Source organism: Typopeltis vanoorti, chromosome 9 (assembly GCF_054136105.1).
Source record: "Typopeltis vanoorti isolate ZY-2024b chromosome 9, IOZ_Tvanoo_1.0, whole genome shotgun sequence".
NCBI lineage: Eukaryota > Metazoa > Arthropoda > Arachnida > Uropygi > Thelyphonidae > Typopeltis > Typopeltis vanoorti.
This window is the reverse complement of record NC_143557.1, coordinates 45,487,768-45,511,690: the sequence shown is the minus strand read 5'-3', so window position 1 is coordinate 45,511,690 and position 23,923 is coordinate 45,487,768. Positions and strand designations below refer to the sequence as shown.

At 36.5% G+C, this 23,923-nt stretch overlaps 1 protein-coding gene across 3 annotated transcripts in view; it reads left to right on the top strand.

The window, feature by feature from the left end:
• LOC150103013 (DNA-dependent protein kinase catalytic subunit-like) overlaps positions 1 to 23,923 on the top strand; it is an 847,149-nt gene that overhangs the window by 775,044 nt on the left and 48,182 nt on the right. For all 3 annotated transcript variants that reach the window (XM_090397444.1, XM_090397443.1, XM_090397442.1), the window contains one exon: positions 7,875 to 8,076. In XM_090397444.1, the coding sequence (XP_090253570.1) occupies positions 7,875 to 8,076 (202 nt within the window). The remainder of the gene's footprint in view (positions 1 to 7,874; positions 8,077 to 23,923) is intronic.

The window sequence follows — 23,923 nt, the reverse complement described above, 5'->3', positions numbered from 1 at the left end:
ACATTCTTGATTTAAGGTAGTGTGATTACATTCTTAAAATCTTGTTTAAGTAAAGGACTTGTTGGAGGTGTATTAAGAATTTTGTTGATTTTCTTGGATTCATAACCTCTGAGGACAAGGTACTGGATTTTGTCTTCTTTTATTTCAACAAGGATATCAAGGTACAGAATTTTTTTCTGATTTTCCAGTTAAAGAGTGAATTTTATATTGGGATGCAAGCTGTTCAGATAGTATCTGAAATGAATTAAGTCATCCATTGTTTCTGACCAAATAACGAAAATATCATCAGTGTAACATAACCAAGTTTTTGGTTTCTTGTCATGTGTTTCTTTTAACAGCATTTGTTTCAAAATTTTTATAAAAAGATTGGCCAAAGCTGTAGATGAGGGAATCTCATGGCAAATCCTTTTTTTGTTATCAGTCATCCTGAAATATGAAAAAAGTGTTGTCCATACAGTGTTTGAATATTGTTACTGTATCTGGCAGGAAAAGGCTTACAAGCAGATTCACTGTGTCATTCTTGATGGGATAACACAGTTTTTTTTTTTTTTTTTTTTTTAATCTTGTGTTTTGAGAGAATGTGCTAAGGAACTGACAGCACCATTGACTTGGCTCTTCAATGAAAGCCTAGCTACTGGGAATCTGCCCAGTGACTGGAAGGAGAGTAAGATAGGGACCCACTGCACAAGGTTGGTGGTAGAATGCAGGCATCAGATTATAGACCACTTTGTGTTTCTTTTGTGATTTATAAAGGTTTTGGGTAAATTAGTAAGGGATCATATACAAAATTGGGCAGAGGAAGGCAATATTATCTTGTGTAAGTCAGCATGGATTTGTCAAAGGGCGCTCTTATTTCAGTAATTTGCTTCTTTTTTTTTTTTAATAAACAAGCAATTGATGAGAGAAAGGTATATGCTGCCTTTTTCAAAGGAATTTGATAGGATTCCACATAAGTTGATATTTAAGCTGCAGCACATAGGATTAGATCAGATTAGCAAAGTGGATTGGAAATTGGCTGTATGATAGATATCAGAGGGTTGTGTAGGGGAAGGGAGAAGGTGTGTCAAGAAAGAGGACTATCATAAGTGGAGGGTTACACTGAATAGTACTGGGACCTTTGCATTTTAACATCAATGTCAACAATATTGTCACTGGATTGCACAAGAAGCTATTCAGTTATTTGCAGATGATTCTATGGCTTAAGATGGTTATTCATAACAATGCCCTTCAGGAAGATTTGAATAAGTTGAATAAATGAATAAATTGGGCAAATGAATGGGGATATCAATTTCATGCACTGCATGTACAATCATGAAATTTGGTGTCCATAGATGGGAGGCTGCATGCTCTATTGGTGTATCTACAATAGAGGAAGTGGATGAGGTAAAGGATCTTGTGGTGATTGTTAAAAAATTTGAAGTTTACAGATATATTGCAAATATTGCAAAAGTGGTTAAGATAACTCAAAGGATTGCTATGGTTCAAGGATAGATTGGGAGGGGAGGGGTACTGACAGACAGACACCAGAGAATAGTATACTGTTGGAGGTGGAATCTAAGACATTGAGGGTGACAATGAAGTATCTCATGGTTCTGTGCTAGGGCCGCTACTCTTTAATTTGTATGTCAGTGATATAGGGAAAGATTTAAGAGGAAGGGGGGAGTATTCAGTTATTTGCTGATGATACAAACTGGGAAGGGCATTAGTTGATAAATGTGATGTGATGTAAATATCCTGCAGAATGATTTAAATAAATTAGCATCATGGGTAAAGGATAATGATTGTCAATATGCACTTTGATTTGAAAAAATTACATACTGTTCATCACAGTGAGGATAATGACGGACAGAGAGTTGCAATATATTGCAAGAGATGGTAAAATAGCTCAAAGGATTACCTAATGTTGAAAAACATGCTAAGAAATAAAGACAGAGAAGATGCAGCTGAAAGAAGGATCTTTCAGCTGCATCTTGGCTACTATGCACAGATTTGGTGACCTAAATTTCTTGGGTATCAGGAGGTGGCAGAGAGGAGTGAGCAAGCTGGTGACTGGACTGCTCTCTATGAGGATAGGTTAAAGGTGTATGGGTTACAAAGGTTAATTGATAGGCAGAAAAGAGGGGGACATGATAAATATTCTATCTGATATTCTGATGTGAAATCAGTTGCCTCTATATATAAGTAGCTTAGTCTTGCAAACAGTTCACAAGCAAAACTTGTGTACAGATATAGTCACATGAGTTCTAAGGAGATGAGGAGACAGTCAAAATGATTCAGCAGCAGGTAACTAATATGATAACTGGCCTATACATATGAGAACAGATTGCGAGGGAATGTGATTTTCAAAGTTTGAGGAATGGATATAGGAGAGGCAATATTATAGAAACATACATGTTAGTAAAGGATCTTATTACAGTATAGACATCAAAGAGATTTTGCAGCTCAGAGTTGTGGAGGTACAACTTGGGATCATTTGGCACATGGTATATAAATGGGCTACACTATATCAGATGTGAGTTCCTCTGTAATGTGTTCAATGAGAAATATCATAGGTCTAAAATGAGTCTTCTCTCGATAAATCCACAGGAGATATATTCATAATGATAATTTCCTGTTTGATATTTATTTTCTTCTGACCGAGTAAAAAACAAACAAACGAACATGTTACAACTACTAATTCAGTGGATTTTAACAATACAGGGGGTCCTCGACATGCGCCATTTCGACTTTACGGCTGTAATCCCATAAATAATTTAAAAAATAAATTTCAACTTGAAGCAGCATGATGCAAAATTCAAACGTCGTGGGTGAACTTGTTTGTGAGCGCAGCAGAAGAATACTCTGTTACGTGGCATTTGTTTGGGAGAGGTGGCGTCGCTTGGGTCCCAGCATACACTCTTTGGGTACTGCGTGCTTTGTTTACATCCGCTCTCTCACGTTTGTGTTTGTGTTTTTTTGTGACTTTTTACCCTTCAATATTTCTCCCAAACGTAAGGCAGACTCTTCTGATGGCAGTGTGTCGAAGAAAAGGAAAGCCATTACATTAGAAGTAAAATTAGACATTGTTAAAAGGGCAAAAAAGGGAGAAACGCCAACGAACATCAACCACACGTTGAACTTAAGTCGTACCACAGTTGGGACTATTTTCAAGGATAAAGTTCGCATCCTTGAACATGTGAAAGGATTGGGGTCCATGAAATCGACTGTGATTACAAAAAATGTAGTAGGCTCATGATTGAGATGGAAAGTCTTGCTCTTTGGCTGGAGAATACGCTGTTACGCGGCATTTGTTTGGGAGAGGTGGCGTCGCTTGGGTCCCAGCATACACTCTTTGGGTACTGCGTGCTTTGTTTACATCTGCTCTCCCACTTTTGTGTTTGTATTTTTTTGCGACTTTTTACCCTTCAATATTTCTCCCAAACGTAAGGCAGACTCTTCCGATGGCAGTGTGTCAAAGAAAAGGAAAGCCATTACATTAGAAGTAAAATTAGACATTGTTAAAAGGGCAAAAAAGGGAGAAACGCCAACGAACATCAACCACACGTTGAACTTAAGTTGTACCACAGTTGGGACTATTTTCAAGGATAAAGTTCGCATCCTTGAACATGTGAAAGGATTGGGGTCCATGAAATTGACTGTGATTACAAAAAAATGTAGTAGGCTCATGATTGAGATGGAAAGGCTTCTTGCTCTTTGGCTGGAAGACCAGCATCAACGCCGTATCCCAATTAGCCTCATGTTAATTCAAGAAAAGGCAAAAAGATTGTTTGAGGCATTGAGTGAAAGGGGGGAAACGAGTGCAGGTGAAGAGTTTAATGCTAGTAAAGGTTGGTTTATGCGGTTTAAAGCTCGGGGCAATTTACATAACCTTAAGGTGCAAGGTGAAGCTGCTAGTGGTGATGATAAAGCAGCTGGTGAGTTGGTTGAGATAATAAAGGAGGGGAGCTACAGTGCTCAACAAGTGTTTAATGTGGACGAGACAGGCCTATTTTGGAAACGTATGCCTAATCGTACCTATATCGCCAACGAGGAGAAGGCAGCACCACGCCATAAAGCTGGTAAGGAGAGACTGACTTTGCTTCTTGGAGCTAATGCTGCTGGCAACTTGAAACTGAAGCCCTTGTTGGTCTATCAGGCTGAAAATCCAAGGGCACTAAACATTTGTAAGGGTCAACTGCCTGTCATCTGGAGGTCCAATAAGAAGGCATGGGTGACACTTCAAATCTTCGAGGACTGGTTTACGAAAATTTTGTGCCAGAAGTTCAGAGGTACTGTACAGCCAGGGATCTGCCCTTTAAGGCATTGTTAGTGCTAGACAATGCCCCTGGTCACCCTGCCTACTTGGATGACTTTCACCCAAATATTAAGGTGGTTTACCTTCCACCAAACACCACAGCCCTTTTGCAGCCTATGGACCAGGGCGTTATTGCTTCCTTTAAGGCCTACCTCCACAGGACATTTGCTATGGCTTTCAGGAACTTAACCCTCAAAGACTTTTGGAAATCATACAGCATTTATAATGCCATACAAAACATTGAGCATGCTTGAGATGAAGAGAAGCAGACAAATTTGAAATGGTGTGTGGAAAAAAACTGTGTCCCCAGTTTTGGAATGATTTCCATGACTATGAGGAGACGGTTGAGGCTATCACAGAGAAGGTTGTTGCCCTGGGGAAGCAGATAAATTTGGAAGTGGAGGCCGAAGATGTCACAGAGCTTCTGGCATCTCATGGGGAGGAGTTGTCAACAGAAGACCTCATTCAGTTAGAGAAGCAGCTGATTGAGGAGAAGGAAACGGTTCCAACCCCTGAACCCAGGAGATTCACCACCAAGGGCTTGGCAGAAGGTTTTGCTCTCATTGAGGATGGGCTGGCCAAGTTTGAGTCTGAGGATCCCAACACTTCTAGGTACATGAAGGTCTTCCGAGGGGTTATGGATTGCCTGCAGTGTTATAGGGAGATATACGAGGAGAAGAGGATGGTATCATTCCAGACTAGCCTGGAACGTTTTTTCACGAAGGTAGAGAGACCTGCAGCAGGTGCCTCAGCTGTCTCATCAGTTCCTCTTCCAGCCTCTCCATCTTCTTTAGTTGCACCTGCAATATCTCTTATACCTTCTGCAGCCTGTCCTGACTTTCCAGCCTCCCCTTCCTCCTTCCATTAAATTGGTCTCTCTCTCCTTGCAACGCCCCTTCCCATGTGCAAGCCAACCACAGGATAAATGGTAAAGATTTTTTTTTTTTTTTTTTTTTTTTAATCACCTGTACAGAATGTACAGTTTAATTTGTCATTTTGGAGATCGTTCTCATTTTTATGTTTGTTTTTTTATTACAGTTTCATTTTTGTCATTTTTATGTACTATACAGTAATTATGTTCTCCCTTTCATTTTCCTATGGCCTAGTTCTGTTTCTTGATATATCTGTATGACTTTAGGTTATTTTAGGTTAGGTAAGTAACTTAGGCTATGGTAATTCTGACTTGCATCGAAAATCGCCTTACATCGGTCCGTAGGAACGGATCTCCGGCGTAACTCGAGAACCCCCCCTGTATATAACATTCTGTACTAGTGTATGAAAAATATCACTTCCGCATTGATTGATTTTTACTTTCAGTATCTGCAGGTCTAGCTACCGCTGATAAGACCTCTATAAAGGTCAAACCAGTCTTGGTAGTGTGCTGGTGCAAAGGGGGAGGGGGGGTGCTTTATGGGATACTGAGGCAATTTGATGTGAACCAACAGCCTCTCTATACAAGTGGTATGGTTGTGATGACACTTCACGTGCACTTTTGTTTGATTATGCTTGGGTCAAGTATTAAAACAAGAATATTTATTGTCTAGTAGCATTTACTTTCTGACCAAGTGAAAAAACTTGCTATGAGCATGCTCACATTTAAAAACATGCAAAAGAGTATTCATCATCAAATGTTTAGAGATAACTTGTAACTGTCATCATAGGTAAATGATTTGCCACAGACAGTCTCCAAGAGTAGTACCAGGGACTTTTCTAAAATCTCTGGCTTTTCCTTCCTGCTACACTTAGACTTAATGTATTTGCCTTAATACCTTGACATTTAAACATTTATGTTATATAAAAATATTCCTCAATCAAAAAATGTGTAATAATAAAATGCATTGCTAAGTCTTGCTAAAGAAGGAGTTGCTGTATATATATCTTTTTTCTGTAATTAATTTGTACCAGAAATTATTAATGACATACCATACCAGAAAGAGGGAAAAAATTATTCCACTTCAGAATGATAAGATTAAAGCTTCATATTATAGGCCAGTGTATCTGTGTTGGGTTAGAGAGTTTATGCAGGCTAGGATCTGGATTTGGGTTGATAACAGCAAGTATTCTTCAGTGGTTAAAATGGAGTTTATTAAAAGGAGTCATGTCTTAGCAAACTACTTATATATTACAGCAAAGTGAACAATATATTGGAAAAGGAATGGCATACATAATGAGATAATAAGGTTTTGTGAAAGCCTGTGTTAGATTACTACTTGACAAAATGTTAATTAAATTGGAATGAATAGGGTTAGATAACATACTAGTGAGTTGGTTAGGAAATTAGTTCTGCTATAAATTTTAGCAAGGGATGGCAGACAGTATCATGGAAGAGAGAAAACCTCTAGTGGAGTGTCCCAGGAGTCTTTTGGGACCATTGCTGTTTAATTTATAAGTTAATTATATAGGGAGAGATTTAAATGGTGATATACAATTGTTTCCATATGATTCAAAGATGATTATGACTATGAGGAATAGAGCAAATGCTATGGCACTTGACAGATTTGAATGGACTGTGTGGATGGAAAAGCCAGTGGAATGCTAGTTCACCGTTGCAAAGTGTAAGGCTTTAAATTTGGAAAAGAAGGATAGCTTGCCAAAGTCTAATTACTGATGGGGAAATCTTGTAGGTGGTGGAGCAAGATAAGAGAAAAGAACTGTTAATGGTCTTTAAGGACTTGATATTTAGAGGATACATCGATAAAATAATGAGAATATTACAGTGGAGGACTTTGACTCATAGGAGATGATGGTTCTGCAGTTTGATCAAGGGCTTGATCAAACTGCATATAGATATCTGAATGCAGATTATCTGGTTTTAAGGAAATTAAGATATATTGGAAAATGGGTCCAGAGATAATTGACTAGGATATTTTTTATTCTCTAGAATATAGTACATGAAGAAATATTGAGGAAGTGCAATTTGCAGAGCCTTTTGGATAGGACAGTGGGAAGGATAGATTGCAAAGTTTGTAAGGAGTTGTTACATGATTAATGTGGAAGAGATTTTTACAAAATAGAGGAAGACAAAGGTAAAAACATGGTAGCTGAATAAGGAGGATGTGAAAAAGAGGATGACAAGGCAGGTTTTTTAGCATGGAGAGGGGAAACAGTGAATAAGTGTTAGGCACAGTGTGATGAGGTTTATGTATAACAGGAGGATCTCCCACAGTGAGTGTTCACTCCTTGGAGGACTGATGATTATGATAATATAAAAAAAAAAAAAAAGAACTAATGTCCTATTTTTGGCATTCCCTAATAATGTTTAAAAAAAAGTTACAGGTATTAGATTTGGTCTTAAAATATGGTAAATTAATTCAGCTGTATTTGTTGAGCTATGGGTAGTGTTTCGTTGCTGGTGTTAACTCCAAAAGTAGTCTTGTTGACATAAAACTTTAACCAAAGAATTGCTATTGTCTGTGTAGTGTGAAAAGTTTTGCTCTGAAGATGCTGGTTTGAAATCCAGCAAAATATTAGCATCTCACTAAATATCTTATTTTATTATTATCGTGCTGTGTTTAATACTATTAAACCTAAGATGCATACCTGTGATCGTCTAAGCCCATGTACACATTTATATTTGTAGGAAGGCATTTGAGCAACTAAGTTCCTCACCTGAAGCATTCCTGACATTACGCTCAAGTTTTATTACCTCACATGCTGTTATCTGCATATCTCATTGGATACTTGGCATTGGTGATCGGCATTTAAGCAACTTTCTTATAAGCCTTAATACTGGATGTGAAATTGGGATTGACTTTGGTCATGCATTTGGTTCAAGTACACAGGTAAAATTTATATTTATGTGCATTTTAAAAAAATTGCCTTTTAAAACCAAACTGTTATTTCAAGAAGCAAAAACTACTACTAGATGTTTTTGTCACTTTTCTTATGGATACAACTTATCAGCATAGTGTATACATGGCCACGTTTCAATAAATTGAAGTCAATCTTTCAAAATGCAAGAGGCATTGTATAATATCATATAGACATGTGACAGACTTTGCTTTTCACCTGTCACCTATGATTTTTTAAAAAATGAAATAAAATTGAAATCAAATATTACTTGTTTATTGCTTTTAAACATTTTGTATAAATTAAAATTAAAATCACTGAATTAATTGCTACTGCTGTATTTTCCAAAAGAGTACTGTCTGACTGAGGATTAGATAATCTAGGAATCCTGCTCTAAATCAACTATGGTCCTTCTTTTTCTGAGTTACTTTAGGTATTTAGTAAATAGGATAGTGGTCTCACAACAGGTAATGAGAATCATCCATCACTTAAATTAATTGTACACTTATGGGAAAACTTTTAAACAGCTGGATTCACAATTATTATTATTTTTATTCAGGCCTCCATGGAGTCAAAAGCCTCATCATAGGAGGTCCTTCCTAAGAAACACAAAGTCTACCAAGACTCATCGAGGGGAGGTTCCCCCCCCCCCCAAGAAACACAAAGTCTATCATACCACTCCTTAAACTCATTGACCGTTCTCGTGCTCACCACTCCATCAGGCAATGCATTCCATGGTTCAACCACCCTCCATGCAAAGATACCACTCCTCACCCGCTTGCAAACAGTTTCCTTTCGTAACTTCCAGGGATGGCCTCTTGTCATCACTCCTTCCAGCTGTTCAACCAAGTGAAAGAACTCCCCGGTGTCAACCCTGTAACCACCTCTCAACAGTTTAAAAGTCTCAATCATATCACCTCTCCTTCTTCTATCCACCAAACTCTGCAGTCCACATTCCCTTAGCCGATCCTCATAACTAACATGGTACAGTCCTGAAACCATCTTTGTTATCTGCCTTTGTATCCTTTCCACAGTTAATTTATCTCCTTCAAATCCTCGGGGCCAAATCTGAGAACAATAGTCTAAGCGTGGTCTGATCAGAGACTTATACAATGGAATGATAACCCTTTTATCTCTGCAGGTCAGTGTCCTTCTCATTATTGCAGCAATCCTCTATGTTACCTTCACTACCTTTGCAATATGTCCCCTAAATTTCAGGTTTCTATCAATCATCAACCCCAGATCTCTTGTCTCCCCTACTTCCTCCAGTATAACTCCTGCCATAGAGTATGCAGCATCCCATCGATGTTTCCCAAACCTCAAGATCTTACATTTTGCTGCATTAAACCGAAATCCCTATTCATTTGCCCATCTATCTAGCTTATTCAAATCCTCTTGCAGGGCTGCCGCATCTGTGCTATCACTAATAATCCTTCCCTGCTTCGCATCATCCGCAAACAACTGAATATCCCCTTGCAATCCACTGACAATGTCATTGATATAAAGGTTAAACAATATAGGCCCCATTACTGAGCCCTGTCAGACCCCACTTGTAACCCTCTGCCTCCTTGAAACTGTCCCACCATACACAACTCTCTGATACCTATCGGACATCCAATCCTGAATCCAGTTGACCAATCTGACATCCAGACCCATGTGCTGCAACTTAAATATCAGCTTATCATGTGGCATCCTGTCAAATGCTTTCGCTAAGTCTAAGAAAATGGCAGTATATGCCTTTCCCTCATCTAATGCTCTTGTAACTTCATCATAAAAGGCTAGTATATTGCTAAAACAAGAGCGCCCCTTCACAAATCTATGTTGACTCTCACTGATAACACCACCCTCATCTGCCCAATGCTGTATACGGTCCCTCACTACTTTTTCCAAGATCTTAACAACTACTGATGACATGCAAACTAGCCTGTAATTAGACACTTCCAGTCTGCTACCACCCTAATGCAATGGCATTATCTTACCTTCCTTCCATTCCATGGGCACCTTTCCCGTATCCAGACTTTCATTGAAAAGCCAGGTCAAAGGCGCTGTCAGTTCCCTAGCACATTCTCTCAAAACTCATGATGAAATACCATCCAGTCCCACAGCTTTACTGACATCCAGAGTTCTCAGTATTTAAAACACACTCTCCTCCTGCACCTCTAAACCTCGAACCTGCCGTATCCCTCTAGTATTAAAACTGACTCCTCCAGGATGAAATACTCCAATAAAGTGTTCATTGAACAATTCCACTATGTCCTCTGCATCAGTCACTCTATTCCCATTTTTATCCCACAATATCATTCTTCCACAGTCATTTCTCCTCCTACTGGCCACATATCTAAAAAATTCCCTAGGATTTTCTTTGGATCTTAGGGCCAGTCTCCCCTCATATTACAGTTTTCCCTTCTTTACCATATTAGTGACTCTTCTGGCCTGTGTCTTATATTCTTCATGCATCTTTTCTTCACCTGTCTCCTTATATCTCTTCCATAGCCTCTGGCATTGTATGTATTTATCCTCAGCAAATCTTTCTTCAAGGATACCCAGAGATGTTTTCTTTTTCCTATTCAGTATTCTGTTACTTATAGTAACCTTCTTCCACTGGCTTCAAATCCTATTCATAATGTAAAAAATTTAGGGCAAAGGCCACATTGTGAGTGGTTAGTTTATTTAATGCTGGTGTGAAAAGAAAAAAAAAAGGTGATCTTTAACTGTTTTATTATGTTTTTGCTTAGAAAAGTCATGTTTTATAGTATATCAGTGCTACTTTTCATGTTTTAATTTTATTTGGCGTGTTTCAGAACATTTTTTTTGAGATATTGCAATATTAAATAGTGTTGTTAAATGTCACTAAAATGCACAAGAATCGAGCAGCAACAAAGTGGAATGTTAACAAGATCACCTATATTGATAAATCGGTTTTTCCTGCTAAAGAGAAACTTGAGGATACTGCAAATGAAATTGCCTCCAAAATTTCAAAACTATAACAGACTGTTAGATAGATAATGTGGGAATTACAAAAAGGTGAGAGACATTTAAAGAAACAGGGACAAGAAAGTTAAGTAGCAAATTGAGAAACAAAAATGCACTGAATCAGATAAGATATTGCATAATCAGGTAAAGGATTCTAAAGAGAAGTCTATTATTTGGTATGGTGATTCCGTCATAAAACATGCCATTGATGACTGAGTTATTAATTTGAGTTTTCCTGGATCAAAATAAGAAATATAACAAATGCAATTGCAGAAAAGAAAAGCAAAAGAGATGGTAGTTTTAGTAGGAACAAACAATTTAGCTCATTAGTATATTACCAAGATATCATAGAATTCAGAAGGGTTATGATGGCAGATGGTTCAATGAGTGCGTAGAATAAATGGATGCAAGATTTTGAATGTATGTGTGTGTGTAGTGAGTTTGAGGGAAGAATGGATTTGTATAAGAGGGGGAATCAGCAGTCTGTAGAAATCATTAACTGCTATAACCTAATATGAATCAGCAGGGAAATTAGATTATAATTGGAGGAAAGGTGAGAATGTAAACATAAAACACAACTATATTATGCAACTGTGTTAATGATAGGAATGTGAATCGCTTAATGCATAACAGTATACATATCCACAAGGAGATGTGTTTTGCATTATGGGAGATACTGGGATAAGAGTGTTGGTAGCTTGCTCCACCTTTGCTACGAGTTGCCTGGTGTTGCACTACTTACCCAGGTAAGATAGTACAACACTATATTCAGTCCTGAAGATATTTTCAGGCGCAGACTTTGTTTGCTCTCACTGGGATAAAGGATTAAACTAAATTTATTATAATCTAACCTAGTGAAAAATAAACTTTCAACATTCGATAGGAATGTGCATTGTCATGGAAGTTATTCTGAATAAGGGATTGTCATCTGATTCAGATTTATGTACAAAGATGTCTGCATATTTGGAAGATATTTTTACAGAATAGAGGATGACAAAGGTAAAAACATGGTAACTGAATAAGGAAAATGTGAAAAAGAGGATGACAAGCATTAGATAAGAATGGTGCTCACAAGTTGTCCAATGGCCATGCATGCTATAAAAGTTGAGTATACAAAAAAAAGCATGTTACCCAAAAATAAAAAGCTATATATCAGGTTCTTCACCATGGCAGTAGTTTCTAAATGGGAAGGATTGCAGTGCATGGCAAGAATTTTTTTTTTTTTTAATACATAAGCATTTTGATATTGATGGTGAACATAGACTTGAAGTTTAGGGGGAATCACACTGCTGAAATTATAAGAGCATCCCAACAGATTATGGCAATAATGAGGAGACCATTAACATGCAGAAACAAAAAGGTTATAGTTTCTTTGTGTAATGCTTTGATCAGACCACATATGACTACTGTGCAGAGATCAAAATGTATTCCTCAAGGTTACAGAATAAATAGGATAAGAGAGAACCAGATGTGCAATCTCATTAAGCAAGAGATTCTTAACAATAAGATGATGTGGAAGGAATACCGTGCACATGAACATGATATCAGTTGAGTCTTCTGGACTGAACTGATATCATGTTCAGTCCAGAAGAGTGAACATGATATCAGTTAAAAGAAAATTTAAAGGAACAGTCCAGAATAGTTAAAAAAAAGTTAAAGTTAGAAGAGTTGTATGGAATGCTGTCTGAGTACCAAAAAAAGAAACTGTATCTGCAAGGTAAAGACAACCCAAATTGCATAATACTGTCTGCTACTGAATGCAGATGGTATGCAAGTGACAGATGCAGAAACGATTACTCAGTTGATAACAGCAGAACATTATGCCCTTTGATTAGAAAAGACCTGCATTAAATTCTGGTTGTGATGAGAGGAATCTTTATATGGGCTTTTTCATCTGAAGGTGAGTTAGCCAGTCTCATATGGAGGTAGTAGCATTTTTTCTACAGAAAATTTTGTAAAGTCATCCTGCATACAGGCAAAGTCATCCTGCATACAGACAAAAAATACTAGTTGGTGATGGGAGGTAGATGGTGTTGATGGAGATAGTAGTGTCAACTGTTTGGAGAATTTGGATATATTTGGAGAATTAAGTAGTAGGGAAGATGGTGAGTTGGGTGTAGCAGAGTAGAGTACCCTCCCATGATGAGTTCTTGGACTCTTTGCAGGTGTCACATAATTACATTAATAAAAACTGTCCATTTTGCTAAAAGCTGTCAACTTGGTACATGCAGCAGTGTGCTTGCTGCTACCTCTTCACTTGATGAAGAAACTCAGATGTATGAGAAGGAGGTGCTGAAGCTGTTGCACAAACTGAATAAGAGGCAATAAGGGCTGATGGAATATCAGCATGAATGCTAAAAATGTTTCAAACTAACTAACTAAGCTAAATGGCTATTCCTTTGACCATAATACCATTGCTCATGGATAGTGCAGAGATTGATGCATCTATTGACTTAACTTTATCTCTAGAATGGTGTAAGATTTTGGAAAAGTTCGTAAGATCTTGTATACAGAAATTTCTTCACCAATAATGTATATTTTGCAATGAACACAATGTATTTACTAAAGGAAGGTCATGTTTGAGCAACTTACTCAGATTTTATGACATTATTGTTGAGTTAGACAAGGAGAATATATACACCATGATAATTTTGGACTTTGCTAAGGCTGTTAACAGGATATGGCATGGAAAACTATCATACAAATTGCATGATTTAGGATTGGATTATAAAATAGTAGAATGGATAAGAGGATGGCTGAGTGACAGATATCAAAAAGTGGTATATGCAGAATGTGAGTGTGTGAGATTTAAGGGGACCAGTGGGGGTACCCCAGGGATCAGTTCTTGGTCCACTGTTATTCAGTCTTTACATTAATGGCATTTGGAAGAATTTGAAGGATTCATGATTACCCTGTCTATAATTGCATCCAGGCCCGTTTCTACATTCTGTGGGGCCCTGTGCGAAATGGAAAAGCAGTGCCCTGAAGTTTTAAATAATTCTTTTAGTGCATTTAAAAATTCTGGAATTTGAAAACATACAGCTCTGATTCTATTCTACATTCCCATCTTGTATCACATAATGGTTGTGGAGTTAATTGTTTAACAAATTTCTTTAATATGTCCCAACGTGAAGTTGAGGCAGCAAATAATGTGTATATTTTTTAAAAATTATAACATTAAAAAAATTTATTGCTATAATTGATGATTTTGCGACATCCCCTAAAATCAAATTTAAATTATGACAGGCACAAGGAGTATAAAATGCCTTTTCATTTTCATTTAAAATGTAAGCACGGACTCCCTTTATATACTCCTTTCATATTCGCTTCGTTATCATACCCTTGCCCTCTACAATCTTACAATTTAAGATTTAATTCATTCAAAAGTGATTTTATATTTTCATATATACCTTTACCAGTAGTGTCATTAGTTGTTAAAAATGTCAAAAAGTGTTCACGAATTTCAATATCTGCTTTAAATATATGTAAAAATCTAAAAATTACTGAAATTTGCTCCTGATAACTAACATTAGGAGTACAGTTGAGAAATATTGAATAGTACTTTGCCTGTCATATCATATTTACAATATTTTGTTGAATTTTGGTTCCCATATCAACAATAATTCATTTTGCACAATGGGTGATGGATACAAATTTTGTTTCTTACCTATAATTTTTTTTCACGAACATCATATTAAATTATCTTTTAAAAGTGGATCAAATTCTGCAATTAATTCTATGAATCCAAAAAAATTACCATTATGGGCTGTGTACAAAGTATCAAAATTACCTCTAAAAGCTAAATTATGTTTGGATAAATAAAGAATTGCTGCTACTATTCATCTTAAAACATTTCTTAACCATTCTGCTTCAATTTTTATGATATTTTGATTTGCCTGATCAATTGTATTGTGATTTTTTAAATTACATTCCATTTGTGTCCATGATTACAAGCATTTCATGTGCACTGGATTTCGTTTGTGCAATTTTAATCTTTCACTTACATGTCGCCAGTCAGAAAAGCCATTATTAGATAAAAAATTATCATCAGAAGAAAATAATTTGCAACAAAAACAAAAAATAGAGTTGGAATATACAAGCCATCTTCTGTTTTTCTTCTCTCCATTTGCAATTGTCCTAGCATAGTGAGCTGTGGAAAAACACCTCTTGTTGTCATCGTTTTGGAAAATCATTTTCATTCGGAGGAGACGGTGGACCACGTTGTACAATTTGTGTTAGTGTTGTTGCGTTGTTCAAAATTTTGGGCCATATTGGTGGATCATCAATAGTAAATAGTTCACCTTCCTCTGGTGTCTCAGTTTTAGGATCTTCAATACTCATTGTTTGACCAAACACGTCATGTTCTCCACTTCCTTTGAGTATTTCAGAACTCTCATTATTAATTAATGTTGAAGCCAAAGAACTGTTTGTAGTTATTTCAGAACCCCCGTTATCAACTGATATATCTGAACAAATATATGAGTTCAACTTCATAAATTTAAACAGTGAATTTCTTTGATGTTCCTCAGCCACTTCTTTTTCTTGTTTTCGCTTTCGTTTTTCATGCCCACTTGGGTATTTTCTTCCGTACTCTCTCACAACTAGTCATACTCTAGAATTAAATACGATAGATTTAATTATAAAATAAATTAATAAATTAAAACAAAATTACTTACCTGATAAATTAAATATATATAAAATAGATAATATTAGAAAATAAATAAATCTAATATAGATTGAAAACTAACAGATAAGCTTAGGCGTTGATGGTTATTCATGGCGAGTGGATCAGAGTTGCCAGACAGATTCAAACCTCATGTCAAGCTGGCAACTCTGATCCGCTCACCAAAGGATAAACTTCACCCTTTAGCACACCCAGGAGTGTATGAAGTTCCATGTTGACTGTGACTTGGCCTATTATGGGCAAACAGGAAGATCAGTGAACATCCGCCTGGAAGAACATGAAAGATACATTCGCTACTATTACTATGGCAAGTCGGGACTGGCAGACGACGCTTTGGACACTCCTTCACACAGGATTAGATGGAGGAAAACAAATGTGCTATTTAGGAGTCGTTATAGATCTGAAAGATTATTTTTTGAGTCAGCAATAGCTTTGAAGAATTCTCCCAACCTTAACAAATATGGTTACATTAATTTGCCAAAAATTTGGGAGATGGTTATCCTAAGAAAAACTCCTGGATAACTGCTTTTTTTTTTCCCCATTAGAGGGCACCAAAAATAGGACTTTAGATCTTTTGTCTTTTGCAATTATATTGTTTCACTTACTCACTGTTGCGTTTACATATGTGTTGTGCTCTGATGATGCTGATTTGAAAATCAGCGAAATATTAGCATTAATAAAACATCTTTGTTGTTAAAAGTGTTTGTGGTGTTGTTAATACCGTGAAAAATAAGTCATGAATAGATTGAAAACTGCTATTGAAGAAAATTTCTGATGTCAGATAACCTAAAACCAGTTTACAAAATATATTTTTTAAGATGTTTTGCAAGTAATGTCACATAAAAAAATTGCCATGACAGTACATGTATATACTTACTTGTTCATAAAATCATAAACTAAAATCAAAAAACTCCTTAAAATTATTAAAAACACCTGTTTTAAAATGCACTTTTCCCTATTTAACACTATGTTGTATGATAGCGCTACGATCTTATTTTGCTTACTATAACAACAATAGTTGGTTGTAAAATTATATTCATATATTTTTCTATATAATAATATTTTTATATAATAATTACAATATTAATTTATATAATAATTAAAAAAAAATAAAAAACTTTCAATTTTTTCCACTTTGTTGAACCCTGTGCCACCGCATAGTTTGCGCACCCATGAATACAGCCTTGATTGCATCATCAGCTGTTTGCTGATGATACATTCCTGAATACACAAGGTATTCAGGAATGTGACTGATAGGTGGTACTTGTAGAATGATTTGAATGGACTGGAATTGTGGGCATGTGAAAATGTCTGTGAGTTCAATGTCAGTAAATGTAAATTTATGCACTTTGGTGCAATGAGATATCCAGTGTCATATTATATTGGTGGTTTGCTGGAAGAAATGGATCAGGCTAGGAACCTTGGACTTTTAGTGGATATGAAGTGGAAGTTCAAGGAGCATGCAGCAAAGATTGCAAATACAAATTCAAAGATAACTGCAGTGCTGAAATTAACCTTGACATGTAATGATAAGGAAGTCATTTTACCCCTTTAAAAGATCTTGATACAATCTAATTCATATTACTCTGTGCAGATCTGGTCTCCTGTTTCCATGATGATGCTGATGTAGTGGTAAGAATGTAAAGGAGAATGTTAAAGATGATTTTGGGACTGTGAAATGAAGATTATGAAGATAAACTGACTTACTATATTCTGAATATGCTAGTAAATTGGAGATAGAGGAGAGATATAATTGAAACTTGCAAATTTCTGAAAGTGTCATAATAGATACCATTATACAGAATTTTTCATTTTATGGAAGGTTGGAAGAGGACAAAAGGGCATCTATGGAATTTGAGAATGAATGCCGTCAAGAATTCCCTCTGTGGTGTGTGATTAGAATGGGCTGCTTTTATAGGTGGTAAGTGCAGGTAGTATGAATGAATTCAAGAAAAGGTTGACTAGTGGTGTGGGTGATATGCAACCTCTCAATGAGTTCTTGACTTTTGGGTCTCTCTTAATAATATTAATGATAATAAGATAATATTAGATGGATATAAGTTGAATGGGTACTGGGGATTTAGAGAACATTGAATAATTATATCAGAGAGATCATGTAAGCTTTAATCACTCCATTTAGTGAAGTGAAGCCTGCCTTCTTCGTATATTTGATGGAGCTATGTTGGAAAGCACTAGTAGCTATGGCAGAGGGGTGGATTTCATAGTCCTGCTAATCATGCACATAGTTATGTTCAGTTGGGAATCAACTCCTCATTCTATGCTATAGCTTGGAATGAAGAGTTGAGCGACAAGGAAATAAATGCTGCTTGGGAACTGACAAAGAAATACATAACAGCATCCAGTGTGAATGTATTCCAAAGGCCAAAAGACTGAATAAGGTAGGTGTAAAATGGATGAATGAGGGGCTTAAGCATAAAATCTGGAAGAAGGTACTTTGGAGGCAGTACAATAAGAATAATGGTAATAATCAGTTACATGAAGGGAGAATATAAAGAACAACCCCAGGAGAGTGACTCAGTTAGTATGGTAAACAAAAGTGCATTATGAGCAGAAATTGGCAAATCAGGCAAAGTGAAACCCCTAGAGAGTTTTTTAGATATGTAGCAAGTAGAAGAAAGAATGATCATGGTAAGATGATGTAAATGGAAGAAAATGGTAGAGTGGTAACTGCTATTGATCAATTTATACAGGTGTTTCATCCTGATCAGGTTGGAATCATGAGGAATTTAAGTGTAGAGGACATAGGAGAGGATGGCTTAGTTGTGAGTGAGCAGAAGGTATTTGAAGAAATAAATAATCTGGATTTCAATGAGGTGATAGGATTTGATGACATATCACCATGCATCTTAAGGGAATGTTCCAGGGAATTGGCAGTAACATTGGTATGCTTGTTTAATGTCTTATAACAGTACAGGTTCCAAGGGAGTGGAAAATTGGTAAAATTGTTGTACTGCATAAAGGTGGTGATAAGGCTGTGGCTTCAAATTATAGGCCAATCTGTATGTCAGGAGTTGTGGTTTAGGTACTAGAGAGATTGGTGAGAAGTAGGATACAGAAATGGGTTGATAACAGTAGCATTCTCTATGGTTATCGGCATAAGTTTGTTAAAGGGAGTTAACAAACCTATGAAAGGGAGTCATACTTTACTAACTTACTTATATACTATGACAAGGTGACAAATACCTTTGACAGAGGGAGCTGCATATACAGTGATGTACTTGGATTTTGCAAAAGCTTTTGATAGACTCAATCTCTGAAAGCTCAATCTCTCCTCATATCTGACATGCCACAATCTTACACTAACTTAGTAAACCTTCTATAAACCCTCTCCAATACATCACCATCCCACTGAAAACCAGGTGACCAAATCTCTGCACAGTAGTCATATGTGGTCTGATCAAAGCATTACACAAAGAAACTATAACATTTTTGTTTCTACATGTTAATGGTCTCCTCATTATTGCCATAATCTGTTGGGATGTTCTTATAATTTCAGCAGTGTGATTCCCCATAAACTTCAAGTCTATGTTCACCATCACTCTCAGATCTCTCATCTCTTCCACCTCCCCCAAAATTTCTCCATTAATTGTTTATTTTGCATCTCAAACTCCCCTACCAAATTTCAAGACCTTGCACATTGCAACATAAAACTGATAGCTTCACTCATTTGCCCACTCATATAGTCTATTCCAATCCTCCTACCAGGCCACATCTGCTCTACTTCTCACAGCTCTTCCCAACTTTGCATCATTGACAAACAGCTGCACATCTTCAGTTAAGCTGAGCCCAGTATCACTGATGTACTAGTGACATCCCTCTTTTGGGATATCACTTCTCCATACACTACCTGTTGATACCTTTCCAACAGCCAATCAGTTGTCGGAAAGTTAGGCTTTGAAAAATCCAAGTGCACCACCATATATACATCTAGTTTATTGAGCGAATTTGTCACCTTGTTGTAATATGTAAGCAGACTTCTGAAACATGACCTCCCCACCCCAATCAACTCATGCTGACCATCATAAAGAATACTGCTATTATCAGCCCATTTCTGAATCCTGGTCTTCACCAACTTCTCTAACACCTTAACAACAACCTCAGACACACACACAGATTGGTCTATGATTTTTACCCTCAGTCATATCCCCTCCCCTCCTTTGTGAAGTGCTGCAGTTTTTCCTACCTTTCATTCTTTTGGGACTCACCCTGTTCCAGACTCATGTTAAACAGGCATGCCAGAGGTGCCATTAATTATAGAGAGCATTCCTTCAAGACACATGGCAATATACTGTCAAGTCCTGTTGCTTTATTAACAACATCAAGTTTACTTAATTCCTCATATACTTTCTGCTCATTCACCATCAATCCCTCCTCTGCCATACTCTCTATACTCCAGCTTCTCATGATGTTGCTTTCATGAGGATGAAATACACTGACAAGCTGCTCATAAAATACTTCATCTATATCCTTTGCATTGGTTACTAATTTGACAGTGTCATTGAATACATTATCTTTTCATAGGCATTTTTCCTTCTACTTGCCACATATCAAAAGAACTCACTAGGATTTTTTTTAGCTTGATTAGCTATTTTCTTTTCATACTGCACTTTTGCTGTCTTTACCAATTGAGACACCTTCCTTGCCCTCTCTTTCTACTCTTCATGCAATTGAACATAACATTCATCTTGTGTTTCCTCTAGAGCAGGGGTCGGCAAACCAGGGTAAATACCCCAAGTGGGGTAAAAATGAAATTCTTGGGGATAATGACTCAATAGACATAAGTAAAATTATATAAAAAGCGCGTTCCTTGTTACGACAGAAATTTTTCTTCTGGCAACACTGCATCTGGCCAATGTAATATACGTGTTTAGAAGACGTCATGCCATGTTGAACTCCAAACAATTTGGTTGCTAAGGGGTTGTCAAGTGGCTAAAGAGATATTATTTGTCAGTTGTCTATTACCCGCCTTAACCTTATTTTTTGACACATGTGTTTTTGCTTTGTTTAAGTCGATTTAAGTAGTTATTTAATTTATTTCAGTAGTTCTATTTTAAGTGTAAGATTTTCATTTATTAACCATATTTTAGTTTTATGTTAGTTCGATAATTTGATTAATATATTTTCTCTTTGCTCAATTAATTTTCGATGGTCAATAAAATAATTAAATACAGCCTTCATCTTGAGGACATGTCTTAGTGCCACGTTTACCAATTAAATTATTGTAAATTTAAATGAACTTTAAAAAAACTTAAATTCAATCACTGTCTTTTTTACCCTTAAGATGACATCAACTAGAAAAAGAATATACCAGGAAGAGTTCCTCAATTATTGGTTTACACAAATAGAAGACAAAGGAATAATGAAACCACAGTGTGTTGTCTGTTTGAAAGTACTGACTGCAGAATCTTTCAAAAAGAGTCAGTTGAAGAAACACTTGGATAATTTGCACCCACATATACCACAGATAACTTCCAAACCACGGGAATACTTGGTAAATTTGGAAATGTCTGTCAAAAGACAAAGACTGGATAGCAACTTGAGAGGTACATTTGATCAACATTCAGCATCAAAGACTAGCTTTGAAGTGGCCTGGTTGATTGCCTGAAACAAGAAACCATATACTATTGTGAGGAATTGGTTAAACCAGCAGCTTTGAAAATGGCAGAGATTATGTGTGGTCAGAAAGAAGCTATGAAACTAAATTAAGTGCCCTTATCTACAAAAGTTCTGAAAGAAAGAATTTCTATTTTAGCAGAAAATGTGAGAGAACAAATTATTTCTTCAATAAAAGAGAGTAAATGCTTTGCTATTCAGCTTGATGAGACTACAGATATCAGTAGTAATTCGCAGCTGATGGTGTATGTTCGCTACAAAGGTTTACATGCAATTGAAGAGGAATTGTTGTTTTGTTCTCCTCTCAAGTTGCAATCTTGTGGAATTGATGTCTTCAATAAAGTTAATGAATACTTTAATAATGTTAATTTAAAGTGGGAAGACTGCATTGATATGTGTGTTGATGGAGCTCCAGCTATGTTGGGTCATGTAAGTGGTTTTTTGGCTTTGGCAAGAGAGAATAATCCAAAAATTGAAGTTAACCACTGTGTGATCCATCGCCAAGCACTGCTTGTGAAACATTTGGAACCTGCACCGGAAGCCATCATGCATGATGTTATCAAGGTTGTCAATGTTGTCAAAGAACATGCACTAAACACGCGACTATTTCATGAATTATGTAAAGATGGCGAGTCTGAATATACAGACCTACTTTATCATACAGAAGTGAGGTGACTCTCACGTGGAAATGTTCTGAACCGAGTGTGGGCTCTCAAAACTGAACTTGAAATTTTTATGGTTGATCAAAAGCATGTTCTCGCAGATAAGTTTACAAACTCCTCATGGGTTTGCATATTTAGCTGATTTTTTGAGTATGTGAATGCATTGAACAAAGAATTGCAAGGAAAAAATATCAATATAATTTCAGCCAGAGAAAAGATTTCAGTGCTTGTATCAAAGCTTTTATATTGGAGACAGAAAGCAAAACAAAACAAGTCAGCTGCCTTTTCAAAGTTAGCTTTGTTTTTGGAAGATTGTGAAAATATTACTTTTGATGACATCAAGGATAACAGTTATAAGGCATCTTACCAAACTCAAAGAGCGGTTCTCTGATTACTTTCCAGATCTTGATTCGCATACTGTCAGTTGGGTTGTTGTAGATCCCTTTAAATGTGAAATTGCTGATGTACAAGAACAGCCTCAAGGGCTGGTAGAGGCACTTCTTGAACTTCAATCCAATAATGAAGCACGTATTGAATTTGAAAACAAAGCAGATCTGTCATATTTTTGGATGTCAATAGCTGCAAAGGCTTTCAAAATTGCACATGAGGAGGCAGTCAAAAAATCACTGCCTTTTACAACAAACTAGCTTTGCGAACAAGGATTTTCCACTCTAATGAACATGAAAACAAAGCAGAGAAATCGATTGGACCTCAGAGACAGTATCCAAATTACTCTGACATCAAAATGTCCCAATTTTGATGTTATTGTATCAAAAATGAAACAACATCATTTCTCCAAAACCTGAAGTGAAAAAGTTTTCAAAGAAATCCTTTTGTTTCATAATGAGGATATTAATTTATTTTATCACATTTATTTTATACTTTTTATATTTATAATTGTATTCTCCATATAAATAGATTCAATAAACCTTTTGAATTTAAATAATCTATGATTTTCTCCCTTTCAAATCAAGGGGGTAACGGCGGCGTAAATAAATATATTTTGGGGTAATAGGTAAAAAAATTCCCCGACCCTGCTCTAGAGTGCCTTCTTCCAGATTTCCTGCTTAATCTTTTGATTCATCCATTTTACTACTACTACCTTGTTTAGGCATTTCACCTTTGGAATACACTCAGATATTGCTGCTCTTAAATAGCGCTTGATCAATGCCCATACACCTCTGTTCCCTGCTCTTCCTTGGAACAGAAAGGTGTAATGTTATTTACTATACTACTAATCTGTACTTTAGGAAAGTAGCATTCTTGGATAATGGAAAAGAAACTGAAAGTGATGGAGATCAGGTACCTAACGGTTATCTCTGACTTCATTGAAATAAATGTTGTTTCATTATATGAATGATTTTTCTTATATAATTGATATAAAGGAATGTTAGACCAAGAGTTTAATGTAGTGTGTTGTATAGAAATATCATGTTAAATGGTAGTGTGCAATAGAGAGACAAGGGAAAATGACTTTTATATTGCTTTATCTTTTATGTTCCCAAAATATATCTTTATTATTATTATGATTCAGTCCTCCATAGAGCCACAAGACTCATTGTGGGAGGTCCACCCAAGAAAACGCAGCGAATCGTACCGCTCCTGAGATCTTATTGACCATTCCGGCTCTCACCACTCTATCAGGCAATGCATTCCAAGGTTCAACCTAGGTAGTGGCGAGGACAAGGATGTCCTCACCACTTGCTCCCCCCGTTCCACCAAATGAAACTGCTCCCAGTGTCAACCTTGTAACTACCTCTCAAAAGTCACAATCATATCACCTCTCATTCTTCTATCTACCAGACTGCAGTCCACATTCCTTCAGCCTGTTTTCATAACTAACATTGTACAGGCCTCACATCTCTTTGTTATCTGCCTGTGTATTCT